Raw genomic sequence first — 25,537 nt, 5'->3', positions numbered from 1 at the left:
ATGAAATAATCATTCTAACAGCACTGGACCTGTTCAGTCTCATAAACGTACTGAATATAACAGGCTAATATTTAGAGAACATTTAAAGAACATTAGAGAAGAGAATCAGAATCAGGCGACTCTCCACACACTGTCTGCGTCTGTCTGTGAGCGTAGACTTCCTGTTTACATTCATCACTGCACTCCTCTGTTATGACTGAACATCAGGGAACTTTAGGACGTCATGAACGTGATCTCTGAAGAAGGCCTTAAATTAGGCACAAACATCCACTTGGACTGAAGAAGACGCTGATTAGAGTTTGGTGGTTGAAGGTCAAAGGTCAAGGTCACACTCATCTCTTAAAATATGTTTTTTGACTCTAACTCGATGGAGACCGTCAGAGACACTGAACTAGTGGGCGGAGTCAGACAACCACAGGGTGGACTGGTGGGCGGAGTCCCCCCCCCACCCCCCCCACCCCCCGTTAAAGGGTTTTTTGGGGAGTTTTTCCTGATCAGCTGTGAGGGTCATAAGGACAGAGGGATGTCGTATGCTGTAAAGCCCTGTGAGGCAAATTGTGATTTGTGATATTGGGCTTTATAAATAAAATTGTAAATTGAATACAACCACAGGGTGGACTGGTGGGTGGAGTCATACAACCACAGGGTGGGCTGGTGGGCGGAGTCATACAACCACAGGGTGGGCTGGTGGGCGGAGTCATACAACCACAGAGTGGACTGGTGGGCGGAGTCATACAACCACAGAGTGGACTGGTGGGCGGAGACATACAACCACAGAGTGGACTGGTATATACATACTTGTTTCTACCTCTGATCTCTTCTTCTCCTCTCTTTGCTGTCCACTTCCTGTCTCAGATCCAGCAGGCTGCAGAGCGTCCAGAGAGGAACTTTGTGGACACTCGTCAGCTGAAGGTGACTGTCATCATGAACTCTACACCAGGAACTTTCTTCTTTTATACTTTAATGTTTATTGAGTTTTAGTTTGTGTGCACAGCTATAAGTATCATGTATAATAACTAACAACTTTCTTTCCACCATCAGAAATGTAACGAGGAAAACTCAGCAAAAACATTCAAGGTTACAAATATCCACTTTCAAAGAAGGGTATGTCGACCCTTTTAGGGCTGACGTCACAGTGACATCATATTGTTGAGGTGCAGCTGCCTCTCCCCCACAGGGTTGTAGGCTCCATAGGAGTGTTAAAATGTGTTTGTCTTGTTGTGTTATTGGGAGCCAGAATAGAAGGAGTCATGGCTCAAAACCAGCCGCCACTGCCCGTCAACAAAAACAAAGACAACTATGGTTAAATGTGATAAGACCAAAGGACTGGACGGAGGCCATCATCAAAAATGCTCACATGTGCAGCGCACACTTCATATCAGGTTAGGGAAAAAGTATTTCCTGTTGTAGGGATGAATAAGGTTATGTGTATTAAGGGTTATCATGTCCACCTCATCAGAAACTGGGGAGGGATTAAGAGGAAGATTGGATTTCTCTGCAACGCTAACTTTTTAGCACATTAGCTAACGTTAGCTTCCATAGCAAAACAAACAAGTGTGGTCCTCCTTTGTAAGATTGGCTTCCTGTGACATCATCCATCCACTGAGTGAGAGCATACGGGTCGGCCAGTCTGGTCCCGTTGGTCAGTGTTTACTTATTCAAGTAACACTGGCGGTCCCGGAGAGTGAGTGACCTGACATGGTGCGTTGGTAAATTCAGTCTGACGCTCTACACTAAAATGAGAGCCCTGTTGGTGGAAGAAACGCAGCGTTATATTTCTACATGAATGAACCAACGGTTCAATGGTCCTCCATCGTCTAAAACAAGACAACACAACTTGTTAGCTAGCGCTAGCTAATGTCTGTGGAGAACTGTTTTGGCTCCAGCTAAGCCCCGCCCACCAACAAACGTCATACTCTTCACTAACAGTAAAAGGGTCTATATGTATATCTGTATGTCCAGTATTGAAGTTCTTGCAGGTGTTTTTTCCACCGTGTCATAAATCATCATTTTCTTCCATTTACTGACAAAAACATTTTCTCTCACTCTGCTGTAAATTAAATGAAGCAAATTTATCTTCACTAATAAGTTGGGTTCACATTAATGTTTATTTTGAAGATGTTTTTTTTTTACATATAGTTTAAGTATGTAAAGTCACAGTAAAGGTGCAGAGTTAATGTGGAGCTTCAGGTCAAAGGTCATGTTCAGTTTCAGAAGATCTCAGAGAAACTGGATGTGTTGTTTCCACTGAATCAGCTGCAGACACAAAATCACTGTTTCTGTTTCAGGAGCTTAAATATCATAAACATCCTGATCAAACATACTTAGAGCTGAGACAGTCGGTTAATGAATAAGTCAGTTTACAGAAAAATCATTTTGGTAATTAATTCATTGTTAATGTTTAAAATTCTTTTTTTTTCTTCTCAGACTGATTTCCTGATTCCTGACACAGTAAACTGAAAATATTTGGTCTCAGACAGAACTAATGATGTAGAGGCATCAACTCTGCTCCAGGAACTTCAGATTTATCACTGTTGTCTGACTGAATGATTGCTTAATTAATGAATGAAGTAATTTATTAATCATTTTAACGGCTGAACCTCCACAACCTGCAGCCTGTTGGTTTAAAATCTGAGGAGAGACTTACACTGTGTCTCAAACTGCATCCTTCTGTTAGCACGCCTCACTGTAGTACTCTGTGTGCTGCACTGATTTCAGCAGGTTGGTCTTTTTTTAAACGGTGAATTACAAACGGACGGTGGACATTTGACCGCTGTGTGCGCCCACACATAAACCAAACTAACAACACAGCATCAGTGCTGATTAGGATATGCCGCCATATCTAGGAGCAACGTTAGCTAACGTTAGCATTTGCAGTATTGTTTGTGGTACCAAATCATCACAGACCCAACAAACATCAATGACGACATCTATTCGACAACAGTTTCGGTTCTAAGTGTCAAATGATGTCGAACCAACAGGCTCCTTGTCTCCATGTCCAAAGTTGAGACGTTTGCTACGTCACAGAGATGACTTTGAGGTTGAGGATGAGAAGTGTTCGTCAGTCCACTCTCAACTCTTGGACCATTTTGAGTGCGTCAGCAGTACACTGCATTTTCCTGCACTAAACAGTGTGAACACACTCAGCACACTCAGAATATGAAGGGTTGAGTGCAGAGGGATGTGATCTGAGACTCACCTGGGAGTGAACCTGTCACTGTGTGTGTGTGTGTGGCTTGATGATGTAACACCTGGTCTCGTTGCAGGTGTGTGCGACCTGCTTCGACCTGTCGGTCAGTCTGCTGCGGGTGCTGGAGATGACCGTCACTCTGGTTCCCGAGATCTTCCTGGACTGGTCCCGTCCGTCTGCAGAGCTTCTCCTCAGGAGACTCGCTCAGGTAAGTCACACCTGGACTCAGGCACATCACACCTGGACTCAAACACATCACAACTTATTCCTTTTTAACCTTTATTTAAAGAGATAAGTTCCATTGAGGTAACATCACAAAGACAACAGCGATACAGTCAGTGTTCCAACATACATGTAGACAGTTGAAACAAACAGTAAACAGGATCATATCTTTGTTGTGTCTGGGTTCCTACCTGAACCCCCACGCTGAATAGTGCCAGTGCAAGTGAAACAGACGCTCTCAAGCAATGACGGCGGTGTCATCCCACCTATTGTGAGTTGATGTACCATCACAAGGATCTTGGATATATATTTTGAGGGCTCAAAACTACATTGTGTTGCTTTAAGATGAACGTATAGAAGCTAAGCTAACAGCTAACAGCTAACAGAGAAGTAAAACCTGACCTGTGTTTACATCCTGTCCTCTCTGTTGTTTCTCTGCAGCTGTTGAACCAGGTGTTAAACAGAGTGACGGCTGAGAAGAACCTGTTTGATCGAGTCGTCAACTTGAGACTGCCAGGTACACACACACACACACACACACACACAGGTTTATAATCTGTATTTACAGAATCAGGATCGTGTAGATAACTTTATATTCAGTGTTAATGGAGATAAAGTTTTTGGAGTTTAATTTGCCGTGTAACGTTAGTGAGCAGCTCGTAAAGTTCAGTGTTTCCCAGTGTCCCATTAAAACCAGTAAAAAGCAGGACACAGAGTGGTTAAAGTCAGGTGGTATGTGACGGCATCATTATGGGATGGATTTGTTTCTGTGGCTGTGCAGGTCTGGAGAGCGTGGACCACTACCCCATCCTGGTGGCTGTTACAGGGATCCTGGTTCGAATCCTGGTGGATGGCGACAGACAGGGGTAAGACCTGTTCTCTTTAAACTTGTGTTACCCATAATGCACCTGAGGCGTGATGGTTCAGTCTGGGTGGAGCTGGTTTCCTGCAGAGGGAGGCTGGTCAGTACGTTGCAGCACACAGTGACTGTTTCTGATCGGAGCTGTCTGTTGTCTTGTTCGTGGCTCATCACTGAGTTTGTTCACGTGTTTACTGAAGACGACTGAAAATCCACTCAGTCCCGTAACCATGGTAACTGTTAGGGACGCGTGATACTGGATTATTTTGCTGATATCCAATATGCCGATATAGAGCAATAACTGGTAACGATATCGATGTATCCTCTTGAGATCTGAACTGTTGTTTGGTATGCATTCTTAATTTCTGTGAGCTGTTTGGGATCAGTGGGACCTGAGAGAAAAAGCACGTTGGTCGAAACTGAGAGTTCATTTTAAAGCTGATATCAGCCGATACTGATGACGTGCAGATGTTAGCGTGCGGCCCTGATCACGAACTGTGGAAACATTTTCAGGCTTTAAATGTCGAGTTCACTCCTGGTTTTTAAAAGTGAAAAACTGCTGCTGCTTTAAACAAAAATAATCTGTGTCTTTAATTGTTGTTCACCTTCATCTCTGAGAAGTCTCGATTCTGATTGGCTGGATGGTGCGGGTTAACAGACAGTATGAGCTGTGACACAGTGGGCGTGGCCTGTTCCAAAAAGGCAAATTACGTCTAAACTGGAGTCCTGCACGGGTCCAGTTTTCAAGATCCGCCCCGACCAGACCCGGCGACGTACAAACCCGCACCTGAACCGCAAACCTGCGCATCAGGCCAATTAGTACCGCAACCTGGTCCGACCCGTTGAAACACGACCCGCAGCCCGACCCGTAACCCGGATTTAAAGTAATCATGTTGGGTCATATTGGCTGAATATTGAACAGCATGTCGCCACAGTTAAGGTGCCAGTGAGTAAACAACGACCTGAATGAAGCAGCTCTCACAATAAAAACCTGACTTCAGCTCCATCATCAACCCTCTGTGTTCTTCTCCCATACGAGTGTAAAAGCAGTCCTTTGTTACGTTTAATGCTTTTAAACTTTTAATCTATGTAAAGGAACTTTACATGTGTAATAACAGACTTACTTTCTGTCCAGAGCGACGTTCAGCAGTTACGAGCCGTCACGTGTTTTTAGAATCCGTCGAGGAGAGAAGTAATACATCAGGGAAACACTTCAGAAACATTATAAAGTGATAGTTGTACGTTTTATCCACTTATTTCTCAAATACCTAAATAATTATTTACTGTTTTGGAAGCGGCGCTTGTTAGACGGTGGCAGACATGTTGATTCTGTCGTCCAATCACAAATTGTGTTACTAGATGGTGAAACGCATGTAAACATCTGAACCAGTGACCGTTGCAAAATAGCAGAGGCGATCCTCAGAGAGTAAATAATGACCAAGATAGTTATCTCTAGTTTACCGAACTAATCACTGATGTGTTTAACTAAAACCCGCGATCCGACCCGCACGTTATTTTTTCCACCCAGATCCGAACCCGGGAAAAAATGTTTTTTTAAAAACCACCCGCAAATCAGCTGTTTTTGCGGGTACCTGACCCAGTGCAGGATTCTGGTCTAAACGGGTTTGTGTAACATCACCAACTTTGAAGAAATGCGCGCACACACACACACACACACACACACACACACACATAGATGGACACATGAACCAGTTGTTCTGCATCATCATTTTTCTGGTGAGTGTTTGCGAGGTTGTGTGTGTGAACGTTGGGACGCACGTGTGTACGTGGTCACGTGTTGTGAATTCAGACTTGTATTCAGAGTCGTCACAAAGTCCTGAATGAAACTTGTTGTGTCACTTTATTGTTGTTGTGGTGTAAACGACACGACGTGGTCACGAGTCAGTGTCCTCACCTGATGAGGGCACGCTGCCTGTGTGTGTGTGTGTGTGTGTGTGCGCGCGCGTGTGTGTGTGTGTGTGTGGAGACCTGCTCCGTCAGCTGGAGTTGTGTAAAGTGTCGCAGTGTGTTGGTCTGTCGGCTCGTTAGTTTGGCGCTTGACTCTGCCGCCGTCAGCGTGTGGGGGACGACCAGTAGTGATGTCATCACGCTGGAATTACTAACTTAAACTCAGAACCTTAAAACATGATTGATTATTGATTCCTCGGGGGAAATCTGACATTGATGGCATCAAAGTTAATTTGGCTTTAACATGATCACTTTGCCATCTTCAGTTACCATCAGAGAAAACACAGTAAGAACAGCCGGTGCATCGACGCTGTGGAAAATCATGTTCCAAATATTCAGATGTGATATGTTTGATAAATCCATATTTTAGACACTCTGTCCTGGTGCTGCGTGACATGACCTCAGATCAATATCAGGATTAATTATAATTATGATATTTATGAATGATATTTTGTTTTAGTTTTTTGTCCTCAGAGTTCACTGACGAGGTTTGTGCTGTAAATATGCTCAAACGTTAGAGCTGGGATGTTTTCCTTACGTGTCTGTGATTTTAAAACAGTTGAAGCAAAAACACACAGATGAACTCTAATTTATTGAACATTTCGAACAGTTGAAATCAGAGCACACGTCACTTGAGATGAAAACATCTTACGAAAAAAGTCACATTTTAGTTTTAATGTAAAAAATCAAGTTCCCTGAAAACGTAGGAAATAAATAAACAAAATCAATTATTTTAAAATGTTGCCATGTCTCAAAACAAAGGAACACTCCTCACGTCTGTTTCCACACAGGTGCGTTGGAGAGAGACGAGAAGAATAAAACTAAAAGACTCCCACAGACTGTCTAAAAATAAAAAAATAACTAAAAATAAAAATAATATTTCTGGGGCGTCGGTGGCTTAGTGGATAGAGCAGGTGCCCCATGTACAAGGCTGTTGCTGCAGCGGCCCGGGTTCGACTCCAGCCTGTGGCCCTTTGCTGCATGTCTCTCCCTCTCTCTCTCCCCCTTCACTCTTGTCTGTCCTATCCATTAAAGGCTGAAAATGCCCCAAAAATATATCTTAAATAAAAAAAATAAAAAAATAACTTCAATCTCTTCAAAAAATGTCACATTTAAGTAAAAATCAAGTTCTCTCGCATCCAGTCAGGACACAGTGTTAAACGCTGTGAACGTCACTGCTCTCATAGATACAGCCAGTAGATGGCACTGGAGGGTGGAGGAGGTCGGATTATTGTACCTTTAATGGAGGCAGTGTGAGGTCATTAAATCCATCCTGACACGTGGGCAGAGAATTCTTTTCACTGTATCAACGATTAGTTCTGTCCCGCCATCGTTGAAATGTCTTCACTGTCCTCTGCTGGCGTGTCTCGTCTGAACTTCACTGTCTCCACGCTCTCCAGTGCTTCTGCTCAGTTCAGTCCGAATCTGTAAACTTTCAGAAAATGTGCACAAATACAGACACAAGGAGTTGGGACAGAAGGCTCCGTCTTCGTGTCCGTTATCTAATAAAGTGACCCATATTCAGACCAAGACATTTGAAGATGTCACAGTGAGTTCACAGGATGTTGTGATGGATGTGTTTGATTCTGAAACAAGCAACATTTAAAACTCTTCAGTGTCTGAGCGCTGATTGAGGAGGAGGTTAGTGACGGACGCAGAGCTCAGACTGAAGGAGCTCCACAGATACATGACCAGATGAAACCATTAATGGAGAGTGATGCTGAACGTCTCCCTGCAGCAGCAGAATGTGTCTTTGAGTCTCAGGAGGTGGAGTCGCTGCAGTAGAAATGTCCGCAGCTGTCATGTAGAAAGAGTTACCAGTGGTGTGTGTGACCCGTGACCGCCGGCTCTTCGTCAACATTTAATGGCACTTTAATTAACAAGCTGTTCGTCCAGTGACATGAATCCAAACTCATTACCTCTCAGTGACTCTGCTGTCACATGACACCGTGAAGGTCTGACCACAGCCTGTGAGCAGCAGGACGAGAAATCTGCTTTATTAAACTGTGTTTTGGGAGACGGAGCCTCCGGGCCACCGTACTCTAAAGATTGTCCACTCGTGACGCTGTGTGCAGCTTAATGTGGCTGAAGGGTGTGTGTCTCCGTGCTTAACTGGATAATTGGATTTCTAACCTCAAAAGGAAAAACAGCACACACACACACATCCTTGTTTTCCTCCCTTGAGGGGTCCACATTGTTTTGCTTATTTGTGGGGTCTGTGCGCACACACATGGACACACACAGAGACACACACATGGACACACACAGAGACACACACATGGACACACACACAGACACACGCACACACACACGCACGGACACACATGGACACACACAGACACACACGGACACACACAGACACACACATGGACACACACATGGACACACACAGAGACACACACATGGACACACACAGAGACACACATGGACACACACAGAGACACACATGGACACACACAGAGACACACACATGGACACACACAGACACACACATGGACACACACATGGACACACACAGACACACACATGGACACACACAGACACACACATGGACACACACATGGACACACACAGAGACACACATGGACACACACAGAGACACACACATGGACACACACAGAGACACACACATGGACACACACAGAGACACACATGGACACACACAGAGACACACACATGGACACACACAGACACACACATGGACACACACAGAGACACACATGGACACACACAGACACACACATGGACACACACAGACACACACGGACACACACAGACACCAACATGGACACACACATGTACACACACAGAGACACACATGGACACACGGACACACACATGGACACACACAGACACACACATGGACACACACATGGACACACACGGACACACACACAGACACACACACGGACACACACATGGACACAGACAGACACAGACACACACATGGACACAGACACAGACACACACACAGACACACACATGGACACACACACGGACACACACATGCACACTCAAACTGCAGAAACTTAAAGGTACAGTTCAGAGCATCTTTAAAGCTTTAAAGCAAATACAAGGAGCTCTCATGTTGTGTTGGTTTTGGCGCCCCCTGTGGACAGAGGTGGTAATGACCTTTATCTGGCAGAATGTGAAGCAAATAAAAGGAAGCTGCAGCTTATTTTTAATCCTGTCTTAGTTTATGAAACACAGCTGTTTGCAGGATGCACAGTGACGAGGTCATGTGTCTGTGTGAGATGAACAACTGTGATATGAGGACGGGGAAACAAAGTCAGCTTTGTTTCATTCAAACACCCTGTGGACTCGTGTTTTCTGCCTGTGCTCTGTCACTTTTTTTTATCCTGAACCATTATCAGCCAGAACCACAAAATTTAACATCTAATATAAATTTCTTTCTGCTTCTTTTGAACTGGTAAACGTTCAGACTCTGCCTGTGAAAATGTAAACTGAGACTCTTCTGGTCAGCGTGCTGTGAATCATGTGGTCTGATGTGGAGGGGAGTCTGATGTGGGACCAGGACTCTGTAGAAACAGCCGATCTTCTCACCCATGGTGGGTTTGCTTTTGTACGTGATAGAGATGTTTAACATTCATTCATTTTCTGTAACATGTAGCGTCCCTGTTATACAGCGACTGATCTGGCCCTCTGCTCGGAGGGTAAGGAGCTCCTGGACCTCAGAGTTTTCACTATATTTGGACATTTTCAGCCGCTGCTCTTCTTCTTTGAGCTAGCTGCTAACTGCTACTTTTTAAGTCTCCTGCTGTGGGTCACACACATTACACGTCAACAAAAAGTCACACCTGTCCCGTCCATGGTCCCGTCCTGCCAGCTGTCCCTTTTAGACAGAGGTCAGTGTGGCGATGTGATTACCTCCGCTGTCGGCTTTAAAGTGACGACTCTGTCCCCTCATTCTGTGTCGATGCAGAACGGTGAGGCGGAATAACGGTGTAACAACCCTGTCTCAAGGAGGCGGAGTTAAAGGGACGACTGACTGCGGAGACGTCGTTAATTCATTTGCTTAAAAAGATCTGAATGGTCATTTTAATGTGAGAACGCGTCAAACTTCTGTCATTGTATCTGAACATTCAGGGACAAAGACAAAGAGTCTCTGTTGCCATGGAAACATTTGACTGAGTTTATGAAGACAAACAGGTAAACATGGAGGAAACAGCTTCTCTGTGACCTCACAGCTTCTGACAGCTCCAGTATCACTTCATTATCTGAGTGCAGCTGAGAAGAGCTCCAACTGACAGTCTGCATGCTTCTCGCATATATTCACACACACACACACACACACACACACACACACACACACTGAAGGACACAGTGAGACGTCTCTCAGGGTGCTGATGGAGGAAATTCAGTTATCAGAGGATGAAAGCTTCAGCTGGTGCCACAGAAAAACCGTCTTTATGTTCAGATGAGATCCAACTGAGAGACGTTCACACATCAGATACACAGTTCCGTTCTGAGATACTTCACTCTTTCCCCGCCATTGACGAGATATTCTGGCAATCTGTGTTTTTACCGTTGTAAGATAGGGGGTGCTGTTACACATCTGTGAAACAGAACAGCACTGCTGTGTCCAAAAACTAAAGAAGAATGAGATCCGCTGAAAACCAGAAGAAGATGTTGTTTACAGAAATTTAGCAGCTTGTAAACTGCACAGAAAAGTTTACAGTTGCGTAAGCCGTGGAGATGTCGATGGACTCAGACTCTGACACTTCCTGTCTTTGAAAATGACTCTTTGACAAAAATAATTTTTTCTCAGCTTTTTGTCGGAAATGTTTTTTTTAAATGAAAATGCACAAATTCAGGTCTCGACAGGAAATAGATGGAATAAGACAGAATAAAAACAGAAGGTCTGTTCTTTAGTTTGATGTGTAGACTGTTTACATATTCATAGAGCAAATGATTCTGTGGGTCTGGAAAGATCAGTGAATATGATCAGTGGATATTTTATGTTTCATGTTCTGAGGCTGATTACAGAGAACACTTGTTCTGTATGTATGAAGCATCTGACCTGTGCCCCCACATCAGACACTTCCTGTACGGTGGTGACCCTCAGGCGTCCTTGCCTCTCTGTACATCCTGAATAACATCTCTAACAGCTGGTTTACTCCCAGGGGAGCAGCGGCGTACTGAAAGCTGTCTGTCTCTGCAGGTACGAGTCTTTGCATCAGGTCGATGTTGTTAGGTAGTTTTGGAGCGATGCTGCTGGGCAGAGGGGATTTTTACTCGCCATTTAAACAATGCTCCTCTCTGATTTTCTCTCACCAGTGGGTCTTTATTTTTGTTTCCTTACTGAATGTTACGGTGACATACTTCCCTCCAGCCTCGTCACATTTGAGGATGAATGTGTCGGGTCTCTGTCTGGATTTAGTGTTGCAGAATATTTTAAGATTCGCTGGTCTGCAGGTGAGATCACAGGGTGATGTGTCGGCCTGTCTCCCCCTGCCCTTCTTTTCTCTTTAACAGCACCTTTGAAAACATTATTGGCTGATATGAATTCCGAGTCCTGTATTAAATCCCACGAACAGCTGACCGGAGGCTCGTTGATCTAACGATTGAAACCAGCCTGAGGTTGCTGCTGATGCTGCACAGCTCCTCCTTAATTGTTCAGTGGATCCATAAAACCGCCTGAAGGCTGTACCCAGCTCGCTCTTCTCAACACGCCGAATGTCGACATTTATATTTTGGAGATTGAACCAAGTCTGACAGCAGTTCCATGCTGTTGGCCTTGCGGTGTTCACTTCATCTTTGCTCTTCTCTAATTTGTCGATGTCAGCTGATGTCATGTGAACACACCTAGAGGAAGGCAGTGACCTCTCCAGGCTTCTTTCCTTCCATTCATCCTCATCTGACGACCTTTCACCGTTTGAATCAGATGTTAGTTATAGAACATGTCCATCTTTGTGACATTAAGTTTGTAATAATCCACAGTAACGTCAGACTGTTAACGTAGGCCTAATAAACGGTTTAGAGCACCTGTGAGCAGTGTTGATTTTGTTGGCAAGAGTTTCATGAAAATTAGTTGGTAGCAACATTTTTTCAGTGACGAAGACAAGACGATGACGAGCAAAAACAGATCTTGATCATATAAACTGAGATGAAATCTGTTTGATTTTCATTGATGAGACTTGATGTAAATGTTGGTGGTGGACTGTCGGACACTGACAGCTTGTAATGATCTTCAGATGTCTGATGAGCTAGCGGCTGGTAAACTCCAGTAAATAGTCTGCACCAGGATGTTTGGGTTGGTGTGAGTTGTGAGCTGTAATTCAGCAGTAAATAATCAGCCGTGTGTGTCTGACTGTGGATGGTGGAGCTGCTGAATGGATTTGTGGAGTTTGTTAGTTGCAGCGGTGGCTGTTAGCAGCTAGCTGTTAGCTGTTAGCAATTAGCTGTTAGCTGTTAGCAGTAGTCATGATCACTCTGTGTTTTTGTCTTGTTTTTTTAATCTTGTATTTGTTGTCTCTTCCTTAAACCTCTGACAGTCAGATTCCAGCAGCTGGCCTGCAGCTGTAGGACTCCTCCATATTGATGACATGACTCTGACCAAATTTGGGAATGTGAGAAGAGGCAAATGTTGCCAGAGCTGGATATCTAAATAACAGAAATCAGCAGCTTTAGTGACGGGAAGCACCTTCAGCATGTACGTGTGTGGGAAAAGTTTGTTGGCGTGTCACATTTGTGAGCTGATATTGATGTCAGACAATATAAATTCTTTGGCTTTCTCTCAAGATTTAAAGACTGGCACCTCAGCGTTCTTGCGTAGGAATCCAGTGGTTATACGGTTGAGAAAATGTAGCGCCAAAGGACAGGCCTGTCTGGCGGCGAGGGAAAAGTGGTGAAAATGTCCTCAGTGTTGCGTCCACTGAGACTGACAGTGGGTTTTTTCAGGTCTTCCTTTTTTAAGTGGCTGTTTTGCTGTTAGCCCTCGTGCACAGCGATGCACAGCAGAGCTCCTGTGATGTTAGTCCCGTCTGTCACTCCAAACAAGGAGCGTGCCGACCGCCATCCACTGTACGTCATACACTGACTGTAGATCAGTAACTCAGAAAGCTTCACTTAAGGAACCCAAACTGTCTCTTTCAGATATCAAATGCAGGACTTTTATTTGTCACAAAGTGTCTCACACTGTGGTTTAGTAGTTTTACTGCAGTATGGATCAGAGTACTCGTCCCAGCTGTGCAGAGTATTGATCCCTTGTGTTGCCGTGGTGATGGCGTCTGTCTCTGGACTGGTCTGAAGTCTCACTGTGATGTCTCAGGTGGATGTAATGTTTCTCAGTGTTTCATCAGTTTGACTCAAACTCAGCTGAAGGTGGATAAATGTGTTTAATTTCTTCACATTAGATAAATTGACCTGGAAGTCCCGCCCCCGACTTCCTGTGCAGTTTGTCATGTGGAGTAACACACAGAGATTAGAGGAGCGCTTGTTTTGATGTAGTGGATCTCCTGCTGAAACAAACAGTCAGGAAACCTCAGCTCCTCTGATCACATGTATTAAATATCACAATCGTCTCCCGCTGCTTGTTGGTTTAATGATGTGTTTGTTGTTGTTGTGTTTACCGGCTGCCGCTCTGCTCTCATGTGATCACCAGCCTCCACCTGGTTAGTATTCCAGCATGTTCTCTGCCTCAGGAAGTTGATTGATGGTGTCCTGCTGGTTGAAATGTGCTGTGGCTCAGCAGTTTGTAATGCTCCTCGTTATCTCTCAGCCTCATCGTGGGGACGTCACTCAGTGAGTCACACAGTAATGAATGGGAGTGAATGTGATAGTGTGACCTGCTGCTCCTCTGTCAGCAGAGTCCTGCTGGTGGAGCCCATTCCTCTCTTTTACTCAGCTGTTGTTGTTATGGAGGAGGATGGAGTGGACGAGTAAACCTCTACTGGAACATAAACTCCCACTGATACAGACGTACACTAACATGGAGGCTGAGAGCTGTGAGCAGCGTGACATCGTTACAGCCTCTCATATAGTGTTGATAAGTCATTTGACCTGATCGAGGGCTGATAACTCGCTGTTTATGTTTATGATAGCACCGTATGGAGTGACTTCCAGCATGAGAGAGTTACTGCCCCAAGAGAAGGAGGTCAAGTATCTCAGGGTCTGGTTCACAGTGAGGGTAGAATAGAGCGTAAGATGGATCGGCAGTTTGGTGCGTCGTCAGACGCCGCACCAAACTGCCGATCCATCCCAGAGATACTGATGTGGGCGCTGCGCCGGACTGTCATGGTTCAGAGGGAGCTGAGATAGAAGGTGAAACTGTTTTCCTGGTCCATCTGCGTCCCAACCTTCACGTATGGTCATGAGCTTTGGGTAGTGACTCTCAGCTGGTTGTTTGTCCTGTTCACAGGAGGTAAACAACACATTTGACACAGGAAACCTACATGTGTGAAACACATCGGGACCTGATTCTCTGATCACCGACAAAATATTCTGGTTCCTGCCCGTATTGTGAAAAAGACAATATTCACACTGGGCTGTCCAATTAAAATAAATATTCCTGTTTCCATGCAGCCGTGCGTACTCTGACTGACGGCTCATGAAAAACGCTTCACAAACATTCAGCTGTCGTCAACATTTCCTGACAAACGAGGCGAGGAAGCAGCTGCGACAGGAACTGAGTTCACTTCAGCTGTTTCCTCAACAACAGATTCCATCAGCTGCAGGTTCAGCAAACGATCAGACAGTCAATATGAGTCTGTTTTCAAATATCCACTTTGTCCGTCTGTCCACAAATGATGACAAAACACCATCATATATGACTGTAGCAGCGCTCTGTGTGACACCAGGTATCATCAGCTCACGGAAGCGAGAGGGAAGCTTCTGGATGTTATAATAAGGAGGGTTAAAGGAGACAGACAGAGACAAGACGTGTCCAACTGCATCAGAGATTCATGATTATTTAATGTGACGGAGTGTAAATGAAAGTGTCTTTTATTTGGAGTGAGACACTTGAGACGATGAGTTTAAAATAAAGCCTGACACTTCAGATTGTTGCAAATTCATCATGAAAACACTGCAGAGGAAAAAACAACAATTCACCAATGACAAGTTCTGGAGTCACCACACTACCATCCTGCAGTAGGAGAATAAGACGTGTGGTTTGTTTGTGTTTCTTTACACCATCACAGTCATCCTGGGCGGAGCTAAGCCCAGGATGACTGTGATGGTGTGACAACAAAGTGGTGTCAGGGAGGAACACACACAGTGACAGGGCTAACTGTTTACATCACACAGCTAACGTTGCCTTATGATTATAACGGCAGAGTCGAGATGCTCAGTGTCGGCGTGAGTTTGTTGGGACTGTTTAACGGCTCAGTGTTGGATGTTAGCGCTGCTGCTGTGTTAGCTCGTGCTAACCGGGCAGAGTCTCCAAGAGGAGAGCGGCTCTACTGATAGCAACAGAAAGTTTGTTGATCCGGCGGGGAGTCGTGGCGATCCGAGATCAGACCCCAGTGCAAAAATGATCGTAATTCAGGTGTCGTTTGATTGAAGACATTTTGAAAGACGAGACAAATAAACTCTGACTGTCAGAAATGAGATCAACATCGTGAGAGTCCTGAGAGAAGAAGTCTGGGCTGTTCTGAGGTGCATTCACAAGTTGTTTTATTTGTTATAGATCTTTACAACAATTCACTGAAACAAAAGCTTCATCAACATTCGTCACTTTCAGGGTGTACATGGTTAGTTTAGAGGTTTTTGTTGTTGTTTCCTGTAGCGAAGAGGATTTTAAAACAGATGGAAGGAAGGGAGAGTGCTGGCCACAGTCGTTGGCCATTGGCTGGTTTATAGCTGTGAGTCAGACCACGGTGGCTGTGGTTTATGCCGGGTTCACACTACATGACTTTTCTGCCTGTTCCCACAGTCACTATGTCACATTACACGATTGTGGAGTCATAAAATCGTGCCGTGACCTGGCCGACAGACATGACACACTGCACGATGGTACTCACCAATTATCCCCGGTCGTCTTTCACGACGTGTGTGATGTCATCGGGTTATTCTTGTCCTATTTTTATATTATTATTATTATTTCAGTCACTGTGTGTGTTCATGTGCCAGCTGAACTGTTACTGTAGTAACAGTGCCACCAGGTGCGCGGAGCTACATTTGAAGTACCGTACGCAAACATACAAGTCACTGAATCCTCCACAGGAAGTTCCTGCAAATGTTTCACAATAAAAGCCTTTTTAGAAAATGAAGGGATTCTCTCAGCCGAGGTTATAAGGGACTTTTAATTTGAAACAGATACAGGAAGTGTTGAGTTTGAAATGACGGCACGATGCATTAACTTTATCAAGGCAAACGGGAGCGGATAAAAAGTAAATATATAAACACACAGAGAGATTAATAAATAACGGACCATCTATAATGCAGTGTGTTTGAGATGCAGCTGGTAGCCTCTGCAGCTGTGCTGAGTAAAGGCCCAGACACTATCTGTGAGTCTGATTCCTTTATATCCTCCATCATGAAGAAAGAACATTCTTTGCTAGCTTGATGCTAATGGCAGTACTCAGCGGGTTGATAAAGTGCCTCTGCTGTTTCCTTTTCACTCTGTGTGCTAACGTCCCTACAGGAAATAGCTGGTAGTTTTTATCTTTGGACAGAGCCAGGCTACCTGTTTCCCTCTGTTTCCAGTCTTTATGCTAAGCTAAGCTAACCAGCTGTAGCTTCATATTTACTGTAGAGACATGAGACTGACATTAATGTGAACATCTGAAGAGGATTTCATTAAATGTTGAACTTCCCTTCTTCCACCTGTCAAAAAGACAAACCAGTGGAGCAGTGGAGTTCTTCAGGGTCTGATCCTGGGTCCTGTTTCATTTCCTTTCTCCCTCTTGGTGATGTCATTATCTGTCATTAAACCTTGTTTTATCGTTATGCTGATGACATGCAGCTTTATAATGAAGCTCAGTGAGCTCACTCATTACAGGAACGTCTGTCTGAAAGCTCCAGTTAAATCCAGAACACACAGCTGTTCTTATTTTCATATGTTCTTATTTGTTTCTGAACAGATTTCATCAAATGTCAGTGTCTCACCGTGCAACTGTATCACCTCTGGTCCTAACTGGGTAGTGAAGAGGAGACGCTAACATGTACCTAGATATGAGTTCTATACCTTAAATGACTCATGAAAGCTGAGAGATGCATCATGTTGAACAGTTGACAGTTTTTAATGCTTTTTAGCAGCAGAAACTTTCACAGCTGTGGTTTGTATGAAAAATTACAAAATTGAGCTCTTTCAAAATAATAAACAAAGTAAAAGAATAAGTCCCTTTGAGTTGGACTCTGTGAGGCAGATGCTCCTTCAATTTGAGAGTCTCAAGAGTTTTAATAGTTTCCAGAGTTCCTGTTGTCCTGAAGTGTGTCCAGGGTTGATTCCTGCTTCTACTCATGTAGAGTTAATAGTGTCTGTGTTCTTATCTAGAATCAGAGTGACTGAGTCAAGCGAATCTGATGTCTTCAGTGAGCAGGTCCTACAGTAGGTCACACCGCGTCCACGACCGTCCGCGGTCTCACTGGGCTGGGCTCGCCATCACTAAGTTCGTCTGTAAATCTGGTAGTTCACAAAAAAAAAGATATTCATGGTGTTTAGAGCAGAACTTGTTCTGTCTGCCTGTAGCATGTATACAAGACGTTTTCAGGGCGTGTTTCAGGAAGTGAAGTCATGTACAGGTAGGGACCATACGTCACATTTCAGTTACGTACACATGCTGCATCTTTAACTGCCTGGAAACACAAGGTCAGGCGTTGGGCGCTACTTTTGTGCGTATTTTGAGCCAGCTTTCAAGAGCGCAGCGGCAAGTTGCGTCTGAGGTTGCTAAGCAACTGAAATAGGCATCGTATCACAGCCTATTTACCTGAAACCCTGAGGTCAGAGCTGATCTACTTCCTGTGTGTCTGTGGAACAGATGTGACGCTCTGACAGCTCTGCACTGACATGACCAGCTTCTCCTCCATATTTATCACACACTGATATTTACTGAAGAAGGACAGATATCTGTCAGCTGTGATTGGTTGGTCCTCATCACATGACAGGTGCTTTGGAACGTGTGTGTGCCACTCTGGCGTCACTCAGGTGTCGCTCTGGCGTTTGAGCGCACCTGCTGCGTGTCCACTCTGAAAACCATGAATTGAAGGGCGCAAAAAATGCAGCATGTGTACGGCCCCTTACACAGGAAGCAGAATGCAACTACACCTCTACAGAACATACAAGGGATTAGTCGCTCTGTATTTCACTGGAGTTACACAACGTTAAACTTGTTTCTATAAATCTGTGTATTACATGTAGTTTATGTTAAAGTGAGAAAAAGGATTTCTTTAAATGTTGAACTGCTCCTTTAAAGTGAAGACGTGTTTATAACTGGTCTGTTTGAAATGAAAACCTGACACAAAGTTAGAGTTTGGGAAAGTTGTGAGCAGAGGTTTAGACGTTTCCTAATTGGGTATTCAGAGAGGTGTGTGTGTGTGTGTGTGTGTGTGTGTTTACTTACAGTCATGTGTTTGTGTGTTGAAGACCTGTCAGGGTCTTAAATTCAGGTCTAATGAGTTCTGTGAGTTCACACATGAAGTTTAACTTTACTCCTTCCTGTTGTGTCTCTCCTCCTCCTCCTCCTCCTCCTCTTGCTCTTCCTCCTCCTCCTCCTCTTGCTCTTCCTCCTCCTCCTCCTCTTGCTCTTCCTCCTGTGTTTCTCTCTGTGTTTAATTCGTCCACATGTTTATCTGATGAGCACAGTGAACAGTAATGAACTGAACAGAGTCACATCCACTCACAGTCTTTACCTTCATGTTGTCACCTGCTTTATATTTTAAACACGTATATACCAGTGTTCAATAACACTCTGGCTGATAGCCAACACAGATGTGTTTGCTGTTGTTGTTGTTGTTGTTTATTTCCCCTTTTGTTTCAGTGAAACAAAGAAATGACCAGTTTATAAAAACAATAATTGAACAGTTTTAAAATAATTCAGTCCTTCATTACTGTTTCTGTCTGCCTCCAGCTGTTATGCTAAGCTAAGCTAAGCTAAGCTAAGCTAAGCTAAGCGGCTGCAGCCTATGTCAGTAGTCGACTCTCAGAGAGGAGGAGACGTCAGACTGATCCTTTGAAACAGTTTAGCAGTTGTGTGTTTGTGGTGTTGAGTTGTGTCAGAATATGTGCACATATATCAGAAATATGATCCAGTGGAAAATGTTTTTATTGGATTTAATATCAGCACAGAAAGATAATGTGTTACAGTAAATAATTGATTAGATCTGCTCTCATTGTCTCTGCCAGTAACAGCAGCACGTTATGCACGAGCAGAGGAAACTCAGTCTGTCATTAACCCTTTCACCACCGCAGCAGTTACACACTCACTCTGCACAGTGTCGACAGCTGAGAGTGAAGAGATAAAGCTCCACAGATACCAGAGTCTTCATCAGTGAAGCTGTTAGTGGAACTGGACGCCTCTCTGTCCTCCTGAGCCAACAGTCGACCCCTCCGAGACTTTACAGCCCACGCTGTGTTTTTCTCATATGTAAATTTGTCCTGTCTTCTTAAAGTGAAGCATCACTGAAGGTGATCCGATTCCCAAACTCTCATCTGTTCAAATCAGAAATGTGTCATTATGATTACATAACCAGAGCTCTGGTATTTAATCAACCCTTCTTCTTCTCCTCTGTGAGCGTCAGATGTTCAGACTGGTGACCAGTGTCTGTCTTTATTTTTAACATGTGACGAGATCGTTATTTACTGCAGCCTGTTCAGAGGCCATGACATCACCAGCAGCTCCGCTGACACACGAGCGGGGCGCTCTGGGGAAACCAGACAACATCTGCACACAGCTGGATGAGCGTCGCTGAAGTTTCCCTCAAATATCCGTGAAGTTAGTCGCTCTGTACTCACTGTGAGAATCAGTGAAAAACAAAAGCAGCATGTGTTTGTATTCAGCAGGCTGAACCTGCAGGAGCTCGCTCAGCCCACACGTTGAGGAAGAAACGTCTCCCTCCCTCCAACCTCTCCAGGTAACGAGTGTCATTACTACACTACGTGCTCCAGAGACCACGTTTAGCTCCGAAGCCACAAAACCAGCCTGAAAATGAAGGAAATCTGAAAGGACTGCGTGAGGACCTGTGACCACAGAGCGTTTCTTCTCAGCGCTGCATCTTTTTTCAGTTGTTCTCTAAGAGAAGCGGGCGTATCGTGCCGCCCCAGCCACCTGGAGGTAAATGAGGTGGCAGCCTACATGGAGTTGGGATCCTTTGGAGGTTTGATGGTGGTGGAAGGAGCATGCTAACATGTTTCCTAACCTGGCAGTGATTGAATGTTTTCACCATCCAGTCAAAGAGACGTCCAATTCAAGAACGGAGAACCAGCTTCATGTGAGGGACTGGAGCCTGGGGGGGTGTTGATCATGGGTGTGGCTTTGACTGAGACATAATGATGGGTAACAGGTGGGTTCTGGTACTGAGCTGTACAGGTATGGGCTGGTGTAGGTTTTCAGAACGTGACTGGTGCAGGACTCTGATCTGGATCATATGTAAACACACTGACTTCCTGTCTGTGGGCCCTCCTTAGGATTTTCTTGATGATCATGTGAACAGCAGCTATCGTTTCAAAGCTACACGACTGATGCAAAGCATTTGAAGACACGCCCACCTCAGCAAACTCAGTAAACACTTCTGTCAGACAAACAACAAACAAACAGTTCAGATCCACCTATGAATCCTTATTATAATCCATAGATCTGAGCTGAGAAACCCTGAGAACACAAATCTGTGTCACACTGGTCCTGTCGTTTTTAGATGTTTTGATGTGGAGAAGTTACAGATTTACTCTTTAATATGAGAGTGTTTCTGAAGAGAGCAGCTGTGATCCACAGTACAGACGCTCAGCTAATGACACTGCTGAGCGAAGGTGTGATTGACCTTCAGCAGAGAACAGACAGGGTGTGTAAATGACTCTGATGTCTTTCTGTCAGAGTGCTCACAGGGAAGCTTCAGTTCGAGGGTCCGAGTGATAAAAGTCTTTATGGGAGTGACCTCAGAGGCTCTCAGAGACCGTGTTGAACAGACATCAGTCTGCTGCTCTCATCACTGATCGAATTCCATCAAGGACGGTTCTTAAGTCTCTCCTCACCCTGCTCCCATTAAGTGTCCACACATTATGTTGTAATGGTACGTAGCATCGAGCAGAGAGTGCATGGAACCTTTTTATCTGCAGTGCAAACACAGCTTCATCCTGTCACACTTCACTCACTCACAGTGACATCATCTGTCACTCCTACTGTGTCTGTGTGTTTTATTAACAAAGGAAAAAGTTTTTTGTCATAAGTTGTAAAGTTAGTGCGTCACATAAAGGAGGATTTATTAATAACAACAGCTGCACGGTGGTGCAGTGGTTAGTCACCTCACAGCAAGCGGGTCCCTGGTTCGAACCCAAGGTGGGGGAACCCCTCTGAGTGGAGTTTGGTTGTTTTCCCTGTGTCAGCGTGGGTTTCCTCCAGGTGCTCTGACATGTTCTCCCTGTGTCAGTGTGGGTTTCCTCCAGGTGCTCCGACATGTTCTCCCCGTGTCAGTGTGGGTTTCCTCCAGGTGCTCCGACATGTTCTCCCCGTGTCAGTGTGGGTTTCCTCCAGGTGCTCCGACATGTTCTCCCCGTGTCAGTGTGGGTTTCCTCCAGGTGCTCCGACATGTTCTCCCCGTGTCAGTGTGGGTTTCCTCCAGGTGCTCTGACATGTTCTCCCCGTGTCAGCGTGGGTTTCCTCCAGGTGCTCTGACATGTTCTCCCCGTGTCAGCGTGGGTTTCCTCCAGGTGCTCTGACATGTTCTCCCTGTGTCAGTGTGGGTTTCCTCCAGGTGCTCTGACATGTTCTTCCTGTGTCAGCGTGGGTTTCCTCCAGGTGCTCTGACATGTTCTCCCTGTGTCAGTGTGGGTTTCCTCCAGGTGCTCCCACATGTTCTTCCTGTGTCAGTGTGGCCAGGTGCTCTGACATGTTCTCCCTGTGTCAGCGTGGGTTTCCTCCAGGTGCTCTGACATGTTCTCCCTGTGTCAGCGTGGGTTTCCTCCAGGTGCTCTGACATGTTCTCCCCGTGTCAGCGTGGGTTTCCTCCAGGTGCTCTGACATGTTCTCCCCGTGTCAGCGTGGGTTTCCTCCAGGTGCTCCAGCTTCCTCCCACAGTCCAAAGACATGCAGGTTAATTGGTGACTCTAAATTGTCCGTAGGTGTGAATGTGAGTGTGAATGGTTGTCTGTCTCTATGTGTCAGCCCTGTGATAGTCTGGTGACCTGTCCGGGGTGAACCCTGCCTCTCACTCAGTGTCAGCTGGGATAGGCTCCACCCCCTGACAACCCAAACAGAATAAGTTGTTACAGAAAATGAATGAATAATAAATTGTATTTCGAGTCATCATCAGTGCATGTCTTCGTGTGTGTCACCATTAAATCAGACCAACAACACCACTTTGAAAAGGTGTGTTTTCAGACAGGATGTGTTAGATGATCTCTGGGGCTAAATGATCAAAGACCGTAGTATTGATAAGCTCTGGTGGTGGTCAAGGTGGTGAAGATGAGATGAGATGAAGATGGAGAAGTGCTGATGATGTAGGCGAGGAGAGGAATGAACCTTTGGTGAGCTCGTCCTGGACTCTGGACACGATGGCTGGAGGTGAACAGGTGAAGGAGGGCGCGAATGTTCTGCTGTAAATGATGGCTGAGATGAAATCTGACAGTAGCATCCTGATTGGCTGAGAGAGATCAGTCTACCTGCGCTGATGTCACCTGTATGCAGTGAATCACATCAGCAGAGAGGACATCACAGTGATGATGGCGTCACCTCATCAATCAGCTGGTAGATTTGACGTGAGATCACATTAGACGTGGACAGTCGTCGTTGACTGAAAGTCACAAAGCGGACTCAGACTGAATCCCCGCCGGGCGCCATCAGTGAGGGCGGCTGCAGGTGAACATGCAGAATACTAACACACGACTCGTTGATGCAGAGCAGCTGCTGCTATAGCCTGATTCACTGAATGGGAGTCGCTCGCCGTCTGAACAGCCTCCAGCTGTGTGTTGGACTCATTTCCCGTCCTGATGCAGCGCACACACACGGCCGGCTTCACTAACAGCTTTTGGCCTCTCGTGGGTGTTGAAGTGTTTGCGTGTAATGAATCAGAGAGGCCATGTTCCAGTCATGTGGAGCTCCAACTCGCCCGGCTGACCTCCGTCCAGTTTGGGTCAGACACAAAGTCAGAGGAGGTGTTATATAAAACTATCATGGCTGCAGCATGAAGGACAAAATGATACTCACCTCTGTTTTAATCGACACCCAGAAACGGTTATTCATTGATTTTAGGGAAGGAATATTTTAAATTGCACTGGTGTATTAAGATAAGCAGAGTGCTGCTGTCACCTCCTGCATCCTTATTCAGCTGCGTCTCACTGAAGCATCATGTACCTAAAATATGGGCTCACTAAAAACCAACCTGCCATCAGAGAATGCAGTCAGATGAAACCAGTGTGTTTGAGAGACGCAGCAGAGTCTCCTGCGAGCCCAGCAGACATTTTAAATCTCAGTGTCACAGCTGATCTTGTTTATTTCATTGTGGGAAGCTGAAATCATGACAGTGATTAATTTTGGATTAATATTGCAGCCCTAATTTACACCAGCTGTGTCTTTGTGTCGTCGTCCAGCTGCTTGTGTTCATGTTGCTGAACGTTTAATGCGTTCTCTGACAAGCTGAAGAAATCAAGTCTGATGTCTGTGAGAATATTCAGGACAGAGAAACAGAACGTTATGATCCATGACAGCTAAAGTCTGACTGAGGTCTTTTCATCTCTATAAACTGATATTTGAGATCAGAATCTAGAGGAAACAGATTTTAGTGTTCTGGTGTCTGTCTGTAGTCAGAGTTGTATCGACCAATCACATGTGAGCGCCAGGTAAACAGTCTGTGTGGAGAGACCCCTGTCTGCTGTTGTCCCATGATTACTTTGTTTTCAGACACCAGATCTCCAGTAACATATCGGGCTCTGGGTAGTGACTGAAAGAATGAGGTCACAGATACAAGCGTCTGAAATGAGTTTCCTCTGTAGGGTGTCTGGGCTCAGCCTTAGAGATAGGGGGAGGAGTCAGACATCTGGAGGGAGCTCGGAGTAGAGCCGCTGCTCCTTCATGTTGAGGTGGTTCAACATCTGATCAGGATCCTCCTGGTCCAGCTGGTAGGAGGCCCCGGGGCAGACCCAGAACACACTGGAGGGATTATAGATCTCATCTGGTCTGGGAACACCTCAGGGTCCTCCAGGAGGAGCTGGAGAGTGTTGATGAGGAGAGGGACGTCTGCTCGGCCTGCTGCCCCCGAGACACAGCCTCAGATATGAAGATGAAAACGGATGATTCACTGAGGTCTGAACACACGATGCAGCTAAAGACCTGCAGAATGAATGAATGAACTTCCTTTTACAGCAGCGTTCAGTTCACAGAGTGCTGAAGTCTGTCAGTGGTGTTTTTCAGAAGGTCAGTTGTCAAGTCGTCCTGAAATAAAAACATGAATCAGTTTCTCTGCATCTTTCTCACTCAGAAATAATCGTACCATAGAGATGTTTTCATCACCGTGTTCATGTGGGACTCAAAGCTGAGATCTGAATCAAGGATCACATCAAGACCCGTCACCTCAGATTTAATCCAGGAAGTTAAAGTCCCAGATTATTAAACAGCATTTCTCTTTGTGTTTTAGGGCCGACAGGCAGGACTTCAGTTTTGTCTTCATTTAACTTGAAGACATTATCGTTCATCCAGTTATTTATCACCAGAACACAGGTAGTGATGGAGTCACAGTATCATCAAGCTTCTCAGCATCCGGCTCAGTCAAGGTCGTACCTCAGCTGTGTCAATGAGAAAAGAGTTTTTTGTCAATGGATTAAAATGAGCTTTCAAATTGAGATCAGAACCTAAAATGACACCGACGTTTCTTCCTCGAGGTCGTGTCTGTGTGGCCTGAAGGCTGAGTGTGTCAGTCAGTCAGGAGAGGATCTGAAAGATAAAGTTATGTTTCATGGTGCATTTGTTTTGGGACTATTTTCAGCAGCAGATTGAGATTGTACTCTTTGTTTGAATGGTGTTTTATATCTTCAACATGTTCTCACAGCTTCTGCAGAGTCACAGTGACTATAAGTGACCACGGCAGTGATGGAGGTTAGTTCACCTCCATCTCTTCTTCTCCCACAGTAAATCCACAGTTTGGTACTTTAACATTATTCGTGTGGTTAAAATCTCTCAGTATCTTCGTCC

General features: G+C 45.0%; 1 protein-coding gene across 1 annotated transcript in view; it reads left to right on the top strand.

Moving 5' to 3' along the window:
• Positions 1-25,537, top strand: part of LOC125894629 (E3 ubiquitin-protein ligase RNF123) — a 187,704-nt gene that overhangs the window by 72,894 nt on the left and 89,273 nt on the right. Inside the window, exons 33-36 of the mRNA XM_049586178.1 lie at positions 856-912; positions 3,267-3,398; positions 3,854-3,929; positions 4,194-4,278. Coding sequence (XP_049442135.1) covers positions 856-912; positions 3,267-3,398; positions 3,854-3,929; positions 4,194-4,278 — 350 coding nt within the window. The remainder of the gene's footprint in view (positions 1-855; positions 913-3,266; positions 3,399-3,853; positions 3,930-4,193; positions 4,279-25,537) is intronic.

This window comes from Epinephelus fuscoguttatus, linkage group LG1 (genome assembly GCF_011397635.1).
Source record: "Epinephelus fuscoguttatus linkage group LG1, E.fuscoguttatus.final_Chr_v1".
Classification (NCBI taxonomy): Eukaryota; Metazoa; Chordata; class Actinopteri; order Perciformes; family Serranidae; genus Epinephelus; species Epinephelus fuscoguttatus.
This window is presented reverse-complemented; position numbering and strand designations above follow the sequence as displayed.